Source organism: Elephas maximus, chromosome 23 (genome assembly GCF_024166365.1).
Source record: "Elephas maximus indicus isolate mEleMax1 chromosome 23, mEleMax1 primary haplotype, whole genome shotgun sequence".
NCBI lineage: Eukaryota > Metazoa > Chordata > Mammalia > Proboscidea > Elephantidae > Elephas > Elephas maximus.
Genome location: NC_064841.1, coordinates 60286013 through 60307183, shown reverse-complemented (window position 1 = coordinate 60307183; position 21171 = coordinate 60286013). Strand labels below are relative to the sequence as shown.

General features: G+C 41.9%; 1 protein-coding gene across 4 annotated transcripts in view; it reads left to right on the top strand.

Moving 5' to 3' along the window:
- The window catches only part of FLT3 (fms related receptor tyrosine kinase 3), a 107828-nt gene that overhangs the window by 73009 nt on the left and 13648 nt on the right, over window positions 1-21171 (top strand). For 3 of the 4 annotated variants that reach the window (XM_049867472.1, XM_049867476.1, XM_049867475.1), the window contains 9 exons: window positions 3462-3572; window positions 5497-5650; window positions 9725-9807; window positions 10862-10989; window positions 15828-15950; window positions 18800-18911; window positions 20120-20219; window positions 20918-21023; window positions 21112-21171. In XM_049867472.1, the coding sequence (XP_049723429.1) occupies window positions 3462-3572; window positions 5497-5650; window positions 9725-9807; window positions 10862-10989; window positions 15828-15950; window positions 18800-18911; window positions 20120-20219; window positions 20918-21023; window positions 21112-21171 (977 nt within the window). The remainder of the gene's footprint in view (window positions 1-3461; window positions 3573-5496; window positions 5651-9724; window positions 9808-10861; window positions 10990-15827; window positions 15951-18799; window positions 18912-20119; window positions 20220-20917; window positions 21024-21111) is intronic. The other variant, XM_049867473.1, reaches the window with a different exon arrangement.

Genomic DNA, 21171 nt, shown 5'->3' with positions numbered 1-21171 from the left:
TCTGTATCCTCTCTTCTCATTCATTGCTCCATCCACCCCAATCTGGCATCCGCCCCCTTCACTCCACCAACTGCCTCTTGCTAAGGTGATCAATGACGAAAGTGGTCGCTGTTGGGTGAACTAAGTCCAGTGGGCATTTATTTACCCTATATTCACTCTTATATCCTTCTATATTCTCTATGTTGTTGTTGTGTGCCATCAAGTCGATTGCAACTCTTAGCGACCCTATATGACAGGGTAGAACGGCCCTATAGGGTTTCCTAGGCCAGATCTTTTCTCCCATGGAGTGGCTGGTGGGTTCAAGTTGCCAACCTTTCAGTTAGCAGCCAAGCGTTTACCCACTGTATCACCAGAAATTCTCTATACTGGAGCCGAAGTGGTGCTTATGAAATGCAAAACTGATCATATCATTTTCCTACTTAAAATTTCCAGTGGTTTTCAATTACTCTGAAAATGGTCTACCCAGCCTTGCATGAATTATCCACTGCTTACCTTTCTCTTCTCACTCTCAGCTGCCAGCACACTGGCCTTCTTTCAGTTTCTGCAGAGCACCGTGCTCCTTCCCACCCCTGGGCCTTTGCACAGGCTGGTCCTGTTTAGCCTTTCCCCTTCACTTAGGTATCTCCCATTCCTCTTTCAGAGCTAAGCTTAAATACCATTTCATCAGGGAAGCCATCTCTGACACCACCGAGGAGCACATGTCCCTTGCTATATGTTTTCCTAGCTCCCTGTAGACTTTTTTCATAGAATTTATTATAATTATGATTACATAGTTGTTTAATTATTCAGTTAATGTCTTACCTGTCTCATTAGTCTATAAGCCTTATAAGGGTGAGGTCTATGTCTGTTTTGCCATGTCCTCTTCTTTCTCAACTTTTGCCCATTCTGTTACTTTGGTCTGGAATGTTCTTCTCCATCCCCCACCCCCACTGTGAATTCATCTAGCTAATTCTTATTATTCTTCAGGCCTCAGCTCAGACATCTGGTGCTTCTTTTCCCACCCCTCCAAAGCTAAGTTAAATGTCCATGTTGTGTGACCCCACAGCACCCCTGCGTTCATTTGCACATTGCATTTTTTGCACTATGTTGTAATTCATTTACTTACTGCCCTTTTCCAGGAGATTCTAAGTTCCAGGAAGAAAGAGCTGCGTCTGGCTTATCATTCATTCCCCACTGCTTAGCACATTGCCTCGTACACAATAGGCTCTCAATAAATATTTGTCAAATGGATGAATGAAAGACATAATGGTATATGAAAGTGTGTTGAAAAGGTTAAACACACCATAAAATATGAACTATTATTTTTTATCATGAGGAAGAGAAAATGGACAATTGAAATCCACATGCCCCTATAAAGGCTGAAGCAGCTGAAGACATTATGTACTAGTGGGTCATGGTGTACACAGTGAAGTAACCCACTCCCAACCAAGCTAAGATCTTGAGGCAAGTCCAAATAGATAACACCAACACCCTGGAAAATCCACCTGAAGAGACAGGATATCTTCCAGGACAAAATAATGGGTCTTAGAAATCTAATCAAGTCTTGATCGAGTGGAAACAAAAGTTACTCTATCTGTCAGAAAGAATATGTTAATAGAAAGCTGGGTGCCTGGAGCCTGCAGAGATAGAGCCAAGGAGCCTTGTCTCCGGAGCTCTGGAGCCAACCGGGGACAGGGGTGCCTGAGCTGCCACATCAGCCTCCATGACAGGAGCCCTTGAAGTTCATCAAAAACTAACCAGTTGCCATCGGGTCAACTCCGACTCCTGGTGACCCCTTGTGTGTCAGAATAGAACTGTGCTCAATAGGGTTTTGTTTTTTTTTTTTTTATTTAGATGAAGGTTTACAGAACAAACTAGTTTCTCATTAAACAGTTAGTACACATATTGTTCTGTGACATTGATTAACAACCCCACGACATGTCAACACTCTCCCTTCTCAACCTTGGGTTCCCTATTACCAGCTTTCCTGCCCTCCTCTGCCTTCTAGTCCTTGTCCCTGGGCTGGTGTGCCCCTTTAGTCTCATTTTGTTTTATGGGCCTGTCCTATCTTTGGCTGAAGGGTGAACCTCCGGGTGACTTTGTTACTGAGCTGAAAGGGTGTCCAGGGGCCACGCTCTCAGGGTTTCTGCAGTCTCTCGCAGGCTAGCAAGTCTGGTCTTTCTTATTGAGTTAGAATTTTGTTCTACATTTTTCTCCAGCTCTGTATGGGACCCTCTATTGTGACCCCTGTCAGAGCACTCACTGATGGTAGCTGGGCACCATCTCGTTGTACTGGACTCAGTCTGGTGGAGGTCCTGGTAGATGTGGTTCATAGTCGTTTGGACTAATCTTTCCCTTATGTCTTTAGTTTTCTTCATTCTTCCTTGCTCCTGAAGGGGTGAGACCAGTGAAGTATTCTAGATGGCTGCTTACAGGCTTTTAAGACCCCACATACTACTCACCAAAGTAGAATGTAGAACGTTTTCTTTATAAATGATATTATGCCAATTGAGCTAAATATTCCCTGAAACCATGGTCCCCACAGCCCTCAGCCCAGCAGTTCGGTCCCTCAGGGAGTTTGGATGTGTCTATGGCGCTTCCTTGTACAAGTTGTGCTGGCTTCCACAGTGTTGTGTACTCTCTTACCCTTTACAAAGTTACCACTTATCTATTGTCTATTTAGCGTTTTTCCATCCCCACCCCTCCCCTCCCTGGTAACCGTCAAAGATTGTTTCTTTTTGTGTGTAATCCATAGGGTTTTTAATGGCTGACCTTTTGGAAGTAGATCACCTGGCTTTTCTTCCAAGGCACCTCTGGGTGGACTCAAACCACCAACCTTTCAGTCAGCAGCCAAGTGCTGAACTGTTAGCACCACCCAGGGGCTCCTTATCAATAACTACCCTCATGCTGGAATTCTAACAAAGATCGTAAATACAGTTTGCCAGGCTATCTAGATTTTCCTCCAGGGAGATAATACACCGACCAACCAATACATTCCAGGCTGCTCAGCAACTATATTTCTCATTATCAGTTAACGAGTCTCTTGAGAAGTTGGTTTGTGAGAGTCAGTTCTCTTCAGACGCCTCCACACTGGACTCACTGAAAAATGTAAGGCTCTAGACTACGGAGCTGAGGGCCACAGGCTGGAGCTGTGAGGCCTTGCCTGGATGGGTAGCCACCCACCCTTAGTGACACTCCTATCTTATCTCTCTGTGACTACAACAAATCCAGGAGTCAAACACATATATATATATATATATATTTTTTTTTTTTTTCCCTTTAGCATATATGTTAACTTTTACTATGGAGGAAAATCATGTTTTGTTTTTTTTTTTTAGCATCTCATTTTCTCTCTTCTTACAACTTTGTATCTAGATAAATAATACATATCCGCTCTCAACTAAGGAATGATTTAATTTATTCAACAACATAATATTCCTGTTTTAGCTGTGTTTCACATGTGTATGCCCTTCCATTCACAGAAAAGGCAGACAGCTCTGAAAAAGAAGCTCTCATGTCAGAACTTAAAATGATGACTCACCTTGGAAGCCATGAGAATATTGTGAACCTGTTGGGGGCATGTACACTGTCAGGTAATCCATTTCCACTAAAAACACCTGATCAAAGGTATTGTTACCTGAAGATAAAGAGTACATTTGTTCTCATTTTGTTTTTTTTTCCTCAGTCAGAGTGGGCCCTCAAACCCAAGTGGCGTTAGACATTGAGCGCTCTCTCTCTCTCTCTCTCTATATATATATAACCAGACCCAGCGCTGTCGAGTCGATTCTGACTCATAGCAACCCTATAGGACAGAGTAGAACTGCCCCATAGAGTTTCCAAGGAGCGCCTGGTGGATTCGAACTGCCGACCCTTTGGCTAGCAGCTGTAGCACTTAAACACTACGCCACCAGGGTTTCCCTATATATATATATATATATATATATATACACATGTATATATATGTACATCTATATGGAACCCTGGTGGCGAAGTGGATAAGCTCTCAGCTGCTAACCAAAAGGCTGGCAGTACGAATCTACCAGCCACTCCTTGGAAACTCTATGGGGGCAGTTCTACTGTGCCCTACAGGGCCACTGTAAGTCAAAATCAACTTGATGGCAGAGGGTTTGTTTGTTTTTTATTTTTATTTATTTATTTTTTGGTTTTACACATGTGTATAAGGAGCCCTGGTAGCGCAGTGGTTAAAGTGCTCAGCTGCTTCCCAAAAGGTTGGTGGTGTGAACCCACCAGCTGCTCCACAGGAATAAGATGTAGCAATCTGATTCTGTAAAGATTTACAGCCTTAGAAACTCATGGGGCACTTCTACTCTGTCATGTAGGGTCGCCGTGAGTCAGAATTGACTCGACAGCAGTGGGTTTGGTTTTGATGGATTATACATGTAACCCGTGTTATATGTATCTGTCATAGATGTATGTATATATGTATGTATATATAATATGACCTGTGAAGTCGGATAGCTCAATATAAAGAATGCCTATCTCTTACCTACTTTATCGTGATGTATCACATCATTCTTTAAATTTCCTCTTGAAAAACAACACTGCAAGCGCATTGTGTGGTATCTGGTTTTGCCTACTCAGATGGGGCTTCTTCCCCAGGTGTGAAGGCGGCATAAATGCGGTGGAGAGTGGTTACTGGGCACAGCTGGGGGTGCTGCCCCAGGTGGGCTGTCTTCAGATAAGGCATAATCCAGGCAGGATTTCCAAGTTCATTTTCCCAGCCTCTCTGAGGCATGCTTTCTGATTCTCTCACTTCTACTTAGAAATACCCAAGTGATGTGCTCAGAGAGCCTTCTTTCCGTGGGCACTGTGTACAAAATGCAGCTTTCAGGGACAGCGAGCCTGGGGCTGGTGCTAAAAGAAGAGAAAAAAAGAAAATGAATCTAAGAGGGGGTTGGAATATGTCTTTCCTTTCTCAGACAAGCAATAAATCGGCAAGTGTTGACCAAACCCAAAAACCAAACCCACTGCCGTTGAGTTGATTCTGACTCATAGTGTCGACCAAGTGTCCTCAATTCAGCTAGCATCTTAGTCCCAGTTGCAGATTGGAGAATCCAGGTGACCAGTGGTTATTGGTGTAGCTACTTGTATAAAACCACAAAAACCAAACCCATTACGTCAATTTCAACCCATAGCGACCCTAAAGGACAGAGTAGAACTGCCCCATAGAGTTTCCGAGGAGCGCCTGATGGATTCCAACTGCCGACGTTTTGATTAGCAGCCGTAGCACTTAACCACTACACCTCCAGGGTTTCTGGCTACTTGTACGACAAGAGCTAAAGTGAAAGGCAAGAAGATTTTACTTCCCAGGGGCTTTTAAGCAAAAAGCTGAAGTGGAATTTAGAGTCTAAGAAGGGATAGGCTCAGGAAAAGTTGGACTTTCCCAAAGTCAGAGGAGAATCGAGCTCCCCTAGATTATGTTGTCTGATACATAGACTTCTGAGAAAACTGTTTGGTTTTTTTCTACGCCTATAATAAAAACTGTAACTATTTCAGGACCAATCTACTTGATCTTTGAATACTGTTGCTACGGTGATCTTCTCAACTATCTAAGAAGTAAAAGAGAAAAATTTCACAGGACGTGGACAGAGATTTTTAAGGAACACAATTTCAGTTTTTACCCCACTTTCCAATCACAATCAAATCCCAGGTAAGAGACTGGATCGGGGTTCATAATTACACGTTGTAGAACACAGCTGAAGTGTCCTGGTTAAACAGCCCCTATTGATCAGCTTCTCAAAGCCACAGTCCAGCGTTGTGTGGTCTGTGGGCTCGAAGACCTAGAGTAGTCACTGGTCTTTGCTATAGTTTTCCTGTTGGTCTGGAACGAGTACTTTCCTTCTCCTACAGTACAGGGACTAGAGCTGAGCCAGTCTCTCCCCTTGTACCTAAATCACTCCCTAGACATGTGTTAAGTTTTTGGAAAGGTGCATTATTAAATCTTTCAGGCCTCCCAGTTATTAGCACACAGATATTGCTAGAAAAAGTTAACACTTCTTCCAAGTCCTTGACATGTTTCTAGAAAGTCAGTTAGGTCCCAGGAGTGTTATACAAAATAGCTCTAAATTCATAAGTTGGATTTTTTAAAAAAATTAGGTTAGATGGACTGACATAACCTGGTGGAGACAGAATAAAGTAGTGATAACTCAACCCAAAAACCCATTGCAGTCAATTCTGACTCATAGTGACCCTATAGGGCAGAGTAGAACTGCCCCACAGGGCTTCCAAGGAGCAGCTGGTGGATTCAAACTGCCGACCTTGTTTGGTTAGCACACGAGCTCTGAACCACTGTGCCACCAGGGCTCCTGGTGGTAACCGGGGGCTAATTATCCAATAGGCAAAGTAAGCACGGTGCTTACCTTGCTTATCAGATAACCTGTAGTGAACAATTTCACATTTTTCACCACATCAGAAATTCTGCTTCTAGGTATGGTTGGCATCTCTCTCTCTCCCAACCCCATAGAACCTTCCTATGGAATCAAATCCTCTCCTCAAATTAACATTCCCTGACAGGGGCAGATAGGCCAGTAAACAAGATAATCACGGACTTACTTGTACTTACTTACTAATCTGCAGTGAACATATTCACATGGGTTTCTGAATGTTCATTATAGACTAGTAAGTAAGCACAAGTAAGCCCATGCTTACCTTGCTTATTGGGTTTTCCTCCCTTGGTGGTAACATTTGTCTGGAGTCCCTGGGTGGTGGAAGTGGTTAGCGTGCTTGGCTGCTAACCAAAAGGGTGGAGGTTCGAGTCCTTCTAGAGGTGCCTGGGAAGAAAGGCCTGGACATCTACTTCCGAGAAATCAACCATTGAAAACTCATGCACGTGTGGTCGCCAGGAGCAGAGTCAACTGGACAGCAACTAGGTTTTTTTTTTTCCAAACATTTTTCTATTTTACCATCGGTGAGGTCCCTGAGTGATTCTGGGTCCTGGTGGGATTTATTGTTTCATCATGCATAAACAAGACCTTTAGGAATTTGGAGGAATGCTGGTCCTCATCCTTGGGAATTCCTTGCTAATTATTGATCATTATTTTTTTTTTTATAGTTCCATAGCACCTTTTTCAGAATGAATTCCCATGGATTTTTACAGAAAGAGTCCTCAATCCACAATGCGTTCTGATTTTCCCGCATGTCTGAAAGCTCTTCATTGTTCAGAAGGCACATTTATTTGTCAGAGACTTCTATCTTTGTTGGGGGACTTTTGGAGGGTGTGTTTGAAAATTTGGAGCTTTTTTTTCTTAGAACATGAGTTGCCAGGTAGGCCTTTGGCCTTCAAGGTCTGAGACAGACACCCAGCATCTTCAAGCTGGAAGTTCCCAGAGGTCACGTGTTCATGAAGCTGCCCTTGACCCCTTCATGCCGGTTGCACCAGTCCTGCCCTTTACACTCATACCTCTGTTTATATTCTAAATCTGAGCAAACTCTACAATGTCATTGGCACTCTAGAACAGAGAGCCCATGCTAATAAGTCCAGTGCGCATGGTCGGCTCACCATGCTCAGTGATAGCTTGTTGTCGTTAGGTGCTGTCAGGTCAATTCTGACTCACAGTGACCCCATGTGACAGAGTAGAACAGCCCCATAGGGTTTTCTTGGCTGTGACCTTTACAGGAACAGACCACCAGGTCTTCCACAGAACCACTGGGTGGGCTCAAACTGCCAACCTTTTGGTTAGCAGCCAAGCGCTTAACCATTGCGCCACCCATGCTTCTATCAGTAATAATGAATGCCAGTAAACTTAGCTCCTGTGATTCATTCCAGCTACTGGGGATATTAAATACTCTGAAGCAATTACATTTGGAATATTTGTGGTCAAAACATATTAGGCCATTTTCCAAAGATATGGGAATTGTAAATTGGGATAAACTTGTATGGTGCAAAAAAAAAAAAAATCGTTTTCTGTATGTAACGTGTATAGAATACCTCTAAGAGTTCTGTATTAATCCCAAACCCATTGCCGTTGAGTCGATTCCAACTCATAGCCACCCTGTAGGACAGAGTAGAACTGCCCCATAGGGTTTCCAAGGAGCGGCTGCTGGATTCAAATTGCCGACCTTTTGGTTAGCAGCCAAGCTCTTAACCACTGCGCCACCAGGGCTGCAAGGAGTTCTGTTTTATATATCTTAAAAGAGATTTTCATGATTGATGTTATTGTTAGCTGCCATTAAGTCAGCCCTGACTCATGGCAACCTGATGTATAATGGAATGAAACATTACCTGGTCCTGCACCATCTTCATGATCACTGGTATGGATGCTCAAGTTCATTTTTGTGGCCACTTTGCATTTTGAGTGTCTTGCAGCCTAGAGAACTCATCTCCAACACTACATCAAACAATATTCTGTTGTGATCCCTGGGTTTTCTTTGGCTAATTTTCAGACATAGATTGCCAGGCCTTTCTTCCTATTCTTAGTCTGGAAGCTCCGCTGAAACCTGTCCACCATGGGCGACCTTACTGGTATTTGAAAAACTGGAGGCATAGCTTCCAGCATTATAGCAACATGCAAGCCACCACAGTATGACAAACTGACAGATGGGTGGTGGTCTTTCTGATTACTATTAACTTAGTCACAGGAAAAGGAAATGAGCTTTACAAAGGCAAACTTGAAAAAGGAAAGACAGTAAAACTCTTGTAGATTTTTATGGAAGACCTGCATTAGATGAATTTTTGTAGGTAAAATGGGCTGAGTGTTGAAACAGAAGAAGGCTGAGTCCTTGTTCCACTATTTACTGGTCTTGTGAAATCAGCAAATCCTATTTCTCTCACCAAGCCTAATTTTCTCTTTTATAAAATGTTTTAGCATCTAGCTCACAGGGTTGTGGTAAGGATTAAGTAAGATTCTTTTTGAACTCTAAGATTCTGTACATATAACAGTGACTACGTGTTTTTAATGCAGGGCTTCAAACTGGTTCGAACCAGTTCAGTCATGGCTGATGAGGTGAAATCGGAACAGACTCGAATTTTTAAAATTTGGGTGAAGTGGAATGAGAAGCGGAACAGGAAAAATTATGGGTGGAAGCCTTGTGATGGGAGACTCAAAAGTGGCATGGCGAGCCCTTCCAGGAGCCTGATACGGGAGACTGAATTATTGCCAGGACTGTGGAGAGCAATACATGTTCAAAGCGGCGTGGTTGGCCACCATCTTTGAGAGGGGCACCGCTGTTTCCAACTCTGCCAGTCAAGAGATTTGGTTGCTATGCAATGCACATTCTGCCTTTTTTTTTTCTAAGAAGAAGATTAAGTTTCTGTCAGGGCTTTCACCTGTAATTTTTCCCATTTTGCTTATTGTCCCACTTCAGCCGTATTTTAAAAATTTGGGTCTGTTCAGGTTTTGCTTCATTGACCATCACTGAGTGGGGCAGAACTGGTTCAAAGCCTTATTTTAATATTTAAGAAAATAGACAAGTTGATGGTGTGCTTTTATTTTAAAAACCTATTTATTATTTGAATCTATGTCTATGATAAATTACAGTGAAAACTGTGAGAGCTGGAACTTGACAGGACTGCCTTGTTTCTCGGGTCTCACAAGTTTTCCACATTTGACAGGGTACAGTCTTACCACTTTTCTGTCACTATTAATGGAAACTATTTGAGTTTTCCTTCTCTGACAGGTTTTTACCTTACATAGGTTCTGGCTTTCACAGGTTATATTACATAATTTTTAATTAAGTTTCAGAAGAAGAATATAAATAATGAAAAAATACATATATTTTTTAATAGCATGCCTGGTTCAAGAGAAGTAAAGATACAACAGGATTTGGATCAGATCTCAGGGTTCAATGGGAATTCATTTCATTCCGAAGGTAAGATTTTATTCTAATCAGTAGCACTTCAAAACAGAAATGGATACAGTTGTTTCATGCTAATGATTTTTTAAAAGTGTGTAAATGCAGAAGTGTTTTTTTTTCTTTGCTAATGTCATTTACAGTCTTTATTAAAACATATTTTCTTTAAAGGTTGTTAAAGCCAACAATCTAGAGATTGTGAGTTTTATGTCAATGTCCAACTAATAAACACTGAGAGCTATTTTATTTGGGCAGGTGATTTCTTTTTAAAGTCACAAATTAGAGCCATCCCGTTACCTGATATGTGGGAAAGATGATGAATTTTGAAGTCATACCGAGTGGGGTCAACTTCTGGTTCTGCCACGTTCAGCTGTGTGACTCTAGACAAGTCATTTAACCATCTGAGTCCCAGTGTTCTCATTTGTAAAATGGGCCTAACACTGCCTTCCTCATAGGGTCATCATAGGCTGAAATGGAAGAACATTAAGTGCACAATAAATCCATTGCCATCGAGGCAATCCCAACTCATAACCACCTTATAGAACAGAGTAGAGCTGCCCCATAGGGTTTGCTAGGCTGTAATCTTTATGGAAGCAGATTGCCACATCTTTTTCCCACGGTATGGCTGTGGATTCGAACCGCTGACCTTCTGATTAGCAGCCAAGTGCTTAACCACTGCGCCACCAGGATTCCTTAAGTGCACGATACAGTTCATAAATGTGGTAAACACTGACTTAAAATTAGTGCCTTCCCCAATGTGACAAAACTGCCTAGTGCAAAAAAACAAAAAGAAAAAGCATCTAAAATTCATAATTTGGAGACCGTCTATTCACCAAAGCAGCTAGGAAATTTATTCTCTCTAACCAAAAAGAATCTTTTTGTAACCCTGCATGGGCTGCACACCTCTTAGTATAAATAGGTTGGTATAGAGCTGCCAGATAAATCATGGGAGAACTTCATTTGTATGTCTTACCTCCTTGCCTAACTGTGGCTTTAATTACCCCCTCATAGAGATGTAACCGGGCAACTTCTTAGTGTTTTGACAAAAGTGAAGACTGGTTCTATTTTACAGATGAAATTGAATATGAAAACCAAAAAAGGCTGGAAGAAGAAGAGGACTTGAATGTACTTACATTTGAGGACCTCCTTTGCTTTGCATATCAAGTTGCCAAAGGGATGGAATTTCTGGAGTTTAAATCGGTAAGGCCCTTCCAAAGAAGATTAGAACACAAAAAGATAAAAAGAAAAAGAGATGAGGTTATATTTTTTGTTTGTTTGTTTGAACTTGTATCCCGTAGGCTATCTTTTTCCTCCTGTTCGTCGTTGGAATCCTCTAGAACATCTTGGCTCCTTGTTAATTGTAGTATAAAGGCCTGGGGTCCCTTATTAGATAATGGTTATCATACTTTCTCCGGTTGTCCAAAGTTCCCTGAAAATTCCAGAGCAGAGGGTTGAGACTGGAAGTTCTCGGGAATCTCTACTCAAAACCAGACATAGCATCATCAGGCCCTCCTTGTACAGTTGCTCAGTTTGTGCTCCACACATGGGCATTTGATCTAGCGGTGAGTGGAAGCAAAAATCCGGTGTGCTCAGCTTGCCAAGCCAGCCACCCTGGGCTCCTTTTTCTAATTCGCACTCAGGTGTTGTGGGCTGCTAATCCAATTCTAGTTCCATTGATGGTAAGGCCACTGAGTTTGCCTCAAACTATGGGCTTTACCCTCATTTTTTTTTTTTAAGTTATATTGTGTTTTTGGTGAAGGTTTACACAGCAGTTTATGTTCCCATTCAACAATTTCTACACAAATTGTTCAGTGGCATTGGTTACATTCTTCAAAATACATGAACATTCTCATTATTTCCATTCCAGTTTTTCCATCTTCATTTACCCACAATTTTGCATTCAGTCTATAATCAACTTTCGCTGTAAGCAGATTTAAAACCATCCCTGCCTCCCTTCTTTCTTTTTCTAACCTTGCATTACCTTCTTGTCATTTCCCAAATTTTTCCTCTTCTCTTCTTTTTTTGAGTCTCCTATTCTTCTCTTCCTTCCCGTTTCCTCTATTTCCCTCCTTTTGCCTTCTTTCTCCTCTGTTCTCTCTGAATTTGGAGAGACTAATTTCAACTATGAGTCCCTGGGTGATGCAAATGGTTAACGCACTTGGTTATTAACTGAAAGGTTGGAGTTCACCCAGAGCACCTTGGAAGAAAGGCCTGGCAATCTTCTTCTGAAAAATCAGCCATTGAAAACTCTACAGAGTTTGTTTCTACTCTGACACGCATGGGTTCCCATGAGTTGGAGTCTACTCAATGGCAACTGTCTTTTGTTTTTGATTTCAACTGTTTTTTGTTTTAAAAATTACTATCTCATTAATATTGTTGAATTGCATTCTTTTCCTTTTCCTTCCTCTCAGCTCTGAAGCTTCCCTACCTGCTGTTTGGTACTCTTTTCTCAAGTTCCTTGCATACCTTATTATTTATCTTTAATTCATCTACAATAGAGGTCTCTTGTGCTTCCTTGAGTATCTATATAGATGGTAGAAATAGCTCTATAGATGCAAGACTGCCTGGCCCAGTTTGCTGCCTATAGTCAAGTAAACACTGAAATACTCACAATTGGAGGTTGAGGGGCATTGCTTTTTTATTCCCCTTGGCCTTGTAATAATATGAACTTTTTGAAGACTATCCAGTTTCTTAGACCCTTTCCCTTTGGTTTCATTTTAGGCCCTTTGCCTCCAAATCGTGTACATCACCGTCTCCTGTTTCGGAGTTTTTTTTTTTAAATCTCAATCCCCAATTTAGTGACTTCTTTTCTTTAGTAATTCTTTTTGTGTGTTTTCAGTAAAGGCTTATATAGCAGTTTACATTCTCATTCAACACTTTCTACACAAATTGTCCAGTGACATTGGCTACATTCTTCTCAATGTGTGAACATTCTCATCATTTCCGTTCCAGTTGTTCCATTTCCATTCATCTAGTTTCCCTGTCCCCTTACATTCTCATCTTTGTTTTAAAGCAATTGTTCACCATTGTTTGGTCTCATATAGGTCATTTTTTTTTTTTTTAAAGCCCACAGTACTTACAGATGATATTGTTCGTTTTATGAGCCAATCTGTTATTTAGCTAAAAGATGACCTCATGGAATAGTTTCAGTACAAGGTTTAAAGAGTATCTCAGGGCAGTAGTCTTAGGGAATCTGAGCCCAGTCTCAACCAGTTCAGTAAGTCTGTTTGTTTTTGTTTCCTTTTGGGTGGGGGTGGTTATAAATTTGAGGTTCTGTTCTACACTTTTCTCCCATTTTACCAGGGTTCATGTATTATGGCCCTGATTAGAACAGTTGGTAGTGGTAGCCGGGCACCATCCAGTTCTTCTGGTCTCAGAATAGATGAGGCTGTGGTTCACGTTATCTTCTTCTCCCCCCGCCCCCATTTCTCTGATTGCTCCTCAGTTTCCGCCATATACTCTTTGGCTTCATCAAACGTTAATTGAGTATCAACTACAAGCCAGGCACTGTGCTGGGTGCTAGAGCTACAGAGTCAAATATGCTATGATTCCTGTTTCAAAGACCTTATAACTTAGTAGGTAAGAGAAGACCCCCGGTGGTGCAATGGTTAAGCAGTCAGCTGCTAACAGAAAGGTTGGCGGTTCAAACCTACCAGCTGCTCTGCAGGAGAGAAGACGTAATGATCTGCTCCTGTACGGATTTCAGCCTAGGAAATCCTATGGGTCAGTTCTGTTCTGTCCTATAGGATCACTATGAGTCAGAATTGATAGCACAGGACAACAGCAACAAAGAGACAAGCAGACAAATAGATAAAGATTACACTGGAGTGTGATGATATTGTGACTGATATAAGCTCAGGGAGTCTAGAGGGGGAGATCCATATCAGACCTGGGGCTTGAGGGAAAGCAGAGCAGAAAAGGCTTCCTGAAGGAGTTCATGCTTGGGCTGGAGATTTTTGAAGGAACATGGAATCAGGAGGAGGTTTGTGGAGAAAGGCAGTTGAGTTGGACATGGTGAGTGTGAGGTGCCTTGGGCAACCAAGCAGAGCTTAGTCTAGTAGATAATTAGATAGTGGTAGAATTGTTGTCTTCCATGTGGGAAACCTGGGCTCAATTCCCAGCAAGTGCATCTTATATGCAGCTACCACCCATCTGTCAGTGGAGGCTTGCAAGTTGCTATAATGCTGAATATATTTTGGTGGGGCTCCCAGACTAAGACGGACTAGGAAGAAAGGCCTGGTGATCTACATCTGAAAATCAGTCGATGAAAACTATATGGATCACAATGGTCCAATTCCCAGCTAATCATGGGGATGGTGCAGGACCAGGTGGCATTTCGTTCCATTGTTCGTGGGGTCACCATGAGTCAGGGGCCAACTCGATAATAGCTAGCAACAACTCCTGAAGCTCGAGAGAGAAGTTTGGGTTGGAAATAGAGGTTTGGGTAGTGGTAGTTGCATCCCTAGGTTTGGATGGAGTGGCTCAGGAGAGGAGGTGGAACGAAAGGGCAGGGAGCTGAGGGTGTAGCTCTAGGAAGTGAGAGAGGTCAAAGGGCAGAGCTTCTGGAGGAAACAGAGGAATGACCAGAGCAGTAGGAAGAAAACAGGAGAGAGAGAGGTGCTGAATTCATGGAAGGAAGGAAGGGCATAAAGGAGATCATGCTGCGCAGCAGCACCGGGTGCCACAGAGCAGTCAAATCAAATCGAGATGGAGTGCGTCCACCAGATTGGTGCCGTGGAGGTCCTTGTAGGGTTTAGCCAAAGCAGTTTGGGTGGACAAGTGGGAGGTAGAAGCCAGATTGCAGCAGGGCCTCGTAGTCAAGTGGGCAAAGTGGAAGGGGAGACTTCAAGTAGACAACACTCTTACAAAGCAGGAAGGAAGGAGAGCTAGAGAGGGTTGTGACGGGGGTTTTGTTTGTTTGTTTAGAGATTGAAGGGAACCCATTGGACCTTTGCTACTAGTGCCCAGTTCTTTTTTTTTTTTTAATTAAAAAAAACTTTTAGTGTGGTAAAATATATGCAATAAAACATTCAACCATTTTTACACATAAGACATAGTGATGTTAGCTGCATTCACTATGTTGTGCAGCCATCGCCAATGTTCATTTCCAAACTTTCCCATGACCCTTAGCAAATACTCTGAGCTACTTAATTAGTTACCCGCTCCCTCCAGCCCCTGGTAACCACTGATGAACTTTGGTCTCCGTGCATTTCCTATTCCGGATATTCCACAAAAGTGGGGTCATATAACATTTGTCTTTTTGTGACTGACTTAATTCAGTCTGCATAAGCCTTTCAAGGTTCATCCACACATTGTGGTACTCATCGGGACTTTGTTTCTCTTTATGGTTGAATAATATTCCATTGTATGTATGTACGCCATTTTGTTTATTCATTCTTCTGTTGGTGGACACTTGTAATGCTGCATTCATTTTAAAACCTTCCTTCTTAACTTTCTTGCCAGACTACTTTGATTAATGCTACCCCACCTCTCAGCTCGGGCTCCGTCTGACTCCACTCTGGCCCACCTCCCAGGCTCATTTTTTGCTTTTCCAGGTGATGAGCTCATCTCGTCCCAGCAGCAGCGCTACTCATCCTCCCTCCTGCTTTGCTTTCTCTGGTATTATTCCATTTTATTCCTGAACCGATTTCCCAGTCAGCAAGGAGCTTCCTATCTCCACACGCACAGTACAGCAAAGACAATTTTTAGAAGAGATGTCTAAAAATCCTGGGGAGTCAGTGGAAGGCCCCACTGTTGTGTCTCTTACTTACAGCAAAACATCATTCAATGCCATTGGTCTCCTTTCTAAGAATCTTTCCCCTTTGACCTCTGCGAATTTTCTAGAAGCAGCACGAATGCTGAAGAATTGGGTCACCCGTGTTCACGCTGATTGTTGAGGCCCAAGTGAGATAAGATACCTTAGTGAATTGTACATTTCCTTCATCTGTAACTCATCTTGACCTTGAAACCAGAAGAAAGATGACACTCTGTGATAATATATGTCATAGTAAATAACATTCTGATTTTCTTCTTCACAGTGTGTTCACAGAGACCTGGCAGCCAGGAACGTGCTGGTGACCCATGGAAAAGTGGTGAAGATATGTGATTTTGGATTGGCTCGGGACATAATGAGTGACTCCAACTATGTTGTCAGGGGCAATGTGAGGCTGCTAGCTCTTATGTTGTTATCTTGTTATTTTGTGTTTTGCAAGCTACATTTTGTCATCATTACAGTAGATATCTGCCTTCAGTCACTACTCACACATTTTTATTTATGGTAACATAAAAAAAACTCCCTCACAGCAGTTTGCTTTCTTATGCTTAGAAGACTTTCCTACAGCATCAGGGGATATTCCATCTGTAATAAAATTTGAAAGGAGCCCCAGGGGCACAATGGTTAAGTGCTTGGCTGCTAACTGAGAGGTTGGCTGTTTGAACCCACTCAGTGGCTCCATGGGAGAAAGACCAGGAGGTAATGTTCCGGTAAAGATTACAGCCTAGAAAACCCTGTAGGGCAGTTCTACTCTGCATGGGGTCGCTATGAGTCGGAATCAACTCTATGGCAATGGATTTTATGGGAATTAATAAAACGTGAACAAGATAACATCACATCTATCCTTTGGACCAGGTGGAATAGAGCAATTAGGGGCCTTTAAGTGTAATCTTCACTTTAAAAAAAATCTCATTACTTGTACTTATTTCACATCCCTTAGCTATAAAGTAATTGTTATGTTTTTGATTATAAGACTAGCTACTAAAAAAAAAAAATTTTTTTTTAGTAGCTAGTCGATACAATAAAGTATTTTTAAATAAACAGCATATACATTAAATATTAAATGTAGATTTTTAAATGTAAAATATTTAAATTAAATATTAATGAATATTAGCCATCCTAATACTGTTTTTTTTTTTTAATACTGTTAACACAAGGAGCCCTAAAACTTCATTGAATCTGCCTTTTTAAAAAAAACCTAGGACAGATGTGTTTTTACAAGTGAAATATGAGATTGTAAAATTGTGTAGTTGAAAGTATGGTTTTAAGGAGTTAGAACACCTGATTTAAGCCCCTATTCCTCTTCTTTTTGGCAAGATATTTTTGGGATTTCTCTCTGCATTATTTTTTCTACCTATGAAATAATAATAACTACAGATGTTGATATATTACTTATTATATGCTAAGCAAGGAGCCCTGTTGGTGCAATGGTTAAGCGCTCAGCTGCCAACCAGGAGGTGGGCAGTTCAAATGCACCCAGCGCCTCCTCGGGAGAAAAGACTTGACAATCTGCTCCCACTATACCCTAGGAAACCCTGTGGGGCAATTCTGCTCTGTCACATGGGGTCAATAAGAGCCGGAATCAACTCAAAAGCACCCAGCAATAGCAGCAACATTGCAGTTTCTGCCCTACTGGCTACATGTCACTTTTGTGGAAAGGTAAATGCCATTGGCAACCACCATGAAGTCTTTTAATTGATCAGATTGACCAGGCTTGCCCTCTTGATTTAATCAGATCATCCATCAGTTTTGTATATGACTCAAAATAGGGCTTCTTTCTTGAGCTTTGATTTGACTTGGCAGATAAAATGTGCTCTGTGAAGGACCTGTCAACCCATGAAAAAGAAAACAGTACAAAGTGCCCTGCCTCAGTATCCAGGAACCCCAGCATCTTGATTCTAATCAGACACTGTACTAATTCAACTCTAACCCCCATTTCCTCACTATTGGAAGTTATTAAAGCCATAGAAGCCAGGCTTCTGGTATCAGGCTGGTATCATTTCTGATAATGATGACATGTTTTTGCCTCACAACATCCTTGGGGCTGGCACTAAAGTTCTTTCAGGAAATACTTTCACAAAAAAACCGAATCCATTGCTGTTGAGTTGATTCCGACTCGTAGCGATCCTATAGGACAGGGTAGAACCACCCCTCACAGAGTTTCCAGAGAGGGCCTGGTAGATTTGAACTGCTGACCTTTTGGTTAGCAGCTGTAGCACTTAATCACTACGCCACCAGAGTTTCCACTAATACCCCACAAATTCACTAGTACAGTAAAACCTGCTAAAGCCCGAAACTGGAAGGCAAAAACCTGTCAGAGAAGGAAAACTCATATTTTTCATTAAAACGAGCAATAGGGAAGTGGTATGACTGCAGCCCATCGATGGTGGAAAACTTGTGAGACTGTAAAAACAAGGCAGTCTCATTGAGTTCCGGCTCTCACAGGTTTCACTGTACTTCTTACCTCTGGGCAACAGACTGGTTACTGCTGAATGGAAAGTGACTAAAAAAAAACCGAAACCAAACCCATTGCCATTGAGTCGATTCCGACTCATAGCAACCCTGTAGGACGGAGTAGAACTGCCCCATAGGGTTTCCAAGGAGCACCTGGTGGATTCAAACCGCCAACCTTTTGATTAGTGACTAAATATCCCACTGCTGTTGAGTTGATTCCAACTCACAGCAACCCTACAGGACAGAGTAGAGCTGCCCCATAGAGTTTCCAAGGAGCGCCTGGAGGATTCAAACTGCCAACCTCTTGGTTAGCAGCTGTGGCACTTAGCCACTAGCCACTAGGGTTTCCTTGGTTAATGACTGAAAAAAAAAATGACTATCTACTATTAAATTACCAAACACGAGCCTTTGTTCAAGATGTCTTAAAGGAATACGTTTCCACTAAGGCTGCTCTTTTAGAATGTTAATTTGAAAGTGGGAAACTTCCCCTTGAGCACTGTGAGTTTCTAAATTAAGTACTAAGAGTGACCTTTGGGAAGATATTAAACCCTATCATCATCTAGCTAACAATAAAAGAGAAGTAAGTTAAAAAGAAAAGAAATGCTAAGTATGTTACATAGGTGTACACATTTATCAAAAATTACTGAGTTGTACACTTAAATGCATTTTAGTGAATGTAAATTATACCTCAATAAAATTTGTTTTAAAAGTAAAAAGACAAAAAAGAAGCAATGTCCGTCTGTGGAAAACTCACCCTTTGCTCTCCTCTTGGCTTTTACACAGGCCCGTCTGCCTGTAAAATGGATGGCTCCCGAGAGCTTGTTTGAAGGGATCTACACGATAAAGAGTGATGTCTGGTCATACGGCATATTACTCTGGGAAATATTCTCACTTGGTACGTTTGGGAGTTTGCTGTCCTCCCTTGGCGTTGAGCGTTTGCGCATTCTGTTAGCTCTGCCCCCTGCTGAATCCCCCCTCAAATTTGCTAGCTTCTAAGTCAAAAAAAAAGTCAAAGGCTGGGTCAAATGCCATTTCAAAGGTCCTTCCATAGCTCCCTAGCCTTACTTCTACCGTAGCATGTGAACATATTTCTTCTTTTTTTTAATTTGAGTTATTTTGTTGTTGAGAATATACACGGCAAAACATACACCTATGAGTTGTGCAACCATTCTCACCCTCCTCTTCTGAGTTGTTCCTCCCTCATTAGCATAAAATCACTGCTCCCTAAGCTTCCTGTCTAATCTTTTGAGTTGCTGTTTCAATTTAATCCCATATAGATAGATCTTAAAAAAGCATAATGCTCAAGGCAGGCATTTTTTCTAGTTAAGTTGTTGTTTGGTTTTAAGAGTACTTCAAGAGATATTTTTTGATTTAAGCTTTAACAATTATCTCAGAACAGTAATTTCAGGGGTTCATCCAGCCTCCATGGCTCCGGAAAGTCTGATTCCATGAGAATTTTAAAATCTGTTCTGCATTATCCCCCTTTTGATCAGGATTATTCTATTGAGTCTTTCATCAAAATGTTCAGCAATGGTAACTGGGTACCATCTAGTTCTTCTGGTCTCATGGCAAAGGAGGCAGTTGTTCACGGAGGCAGCATGTGAACCTGTTTCATTTGCTGGTGTTTATCTCCCCCAGGGGCAGTGGTGGTTCGGTGGTAGAATTCTCACCTTCCATGCTGGAGACCCAGGTTCAGTTTCCAGCCAGTGTACCTCAAGCACAGCCACCACCTGTCTGTCAGTGGAGCCCTGTGCGTTGAGATGATGCCGGACAGATTTCAGCAGAGTTTCTGTACTTAGATGAACTAGGAAGAAAGGCCTGGTGATCTACTACTGAAAACCCTATGGATCACAATGGTCTGATCCCATTGTACTTGGGGTCACCATGACGCAGGGATGACTTGACAGCAGCTGAAAACAACAACATCTTCACCCATGACCTCTAACTTGCTTGAGAGCTGGGACCGTGACTTTTCACAGGTGCAGCCTTAGCACCTAGCAGTGCTTGGCACATGGGAATTCTCAATAGTTGTTTGTTGACTGGCTGAATGAATAAACAAAGACTCGAAGGATGATGATTACAGCCCTCTAATGTTTTTCTCAGGTGTGAACCCTTACCCTGGTATTCCAGTCGATGCAAACTTCTATAAACTCATTCAGAGTGGATTTAAAATGGATCAGCCATTTTATGCTACAGAAGAAATGTAAGTTTAAATCAGACTATAAATTGGTTGAAATCTGAAATTCAGTCTAATTTCAAATTCATAGCAAAAGAAATAAAAGCGCTGTAATGCAAAGTTTATATGATTTTTTAAAAAAGAAAGAAAACTCTTTGTTTTGGGTCTTAGAAGATGATTTCTGAACAAAACAGAAGCCTTCCCTGTCTTCAGAGGTTCTTAATTCCAGCTTCCGTTTCCTTTGCCTAAAGGGTCTGTGAGGGTGATTCCACTCTATTTTCTGAGTTCTGTTCCACGTTAAGTTCCTTTAAATGCATTTCTGCCCATTATCTAGGAACCCCTGGGTGGTGCAAATGGTTAGAATGCTTGGCTGCTAACTTAAAGGTTGACTGTTCAAATTCACCAAAGGGGCCATGGAAGAAAAGCTGGGCAATCTACTTCTAAAAAGTCAGAGAAGAGCCTTGGAGCACAGCTCAGCTCCGACACACATGGGGTTGCCATGAGTTGACTTAATGGCAACTGTTTTTTTTTTTTTTTTTGCCAATCGCATAATTTCTCAGTTCTGATATAGATTCACAATTTGTGGTAGAATTCTTGCCATAAAACAAACCTGCCAAATGTGAATAGTTTCACAGTAATAATGGTGTTACATTGTATGTGGAAGATGATCCATTTTGATTCACTCAGATTGACACATCTTGCTTCTGGTTCTGTGGCTTTTACAGATACTTTATAATGCAATCCTGCTGGGCTTTTGACTCAAGGAAGCGGCCGTCGTTCCCTAACCTGACTTCGTTTCTAGGATGTCAGCTGGCAGACGCAGAAGAAGCGGTAGGTAGCAGCATTGTTGTTGTTGGGTGCCGCCGGGCTGACTGTGACTCAAAGCGACCCCATATGACAGAACAGAACTATCCCCTAGGGTTTTCTAGGCTGTGATCTTCACAAGAGGAAATCTCCAGGTCTTTCGAGAAGCCACTGG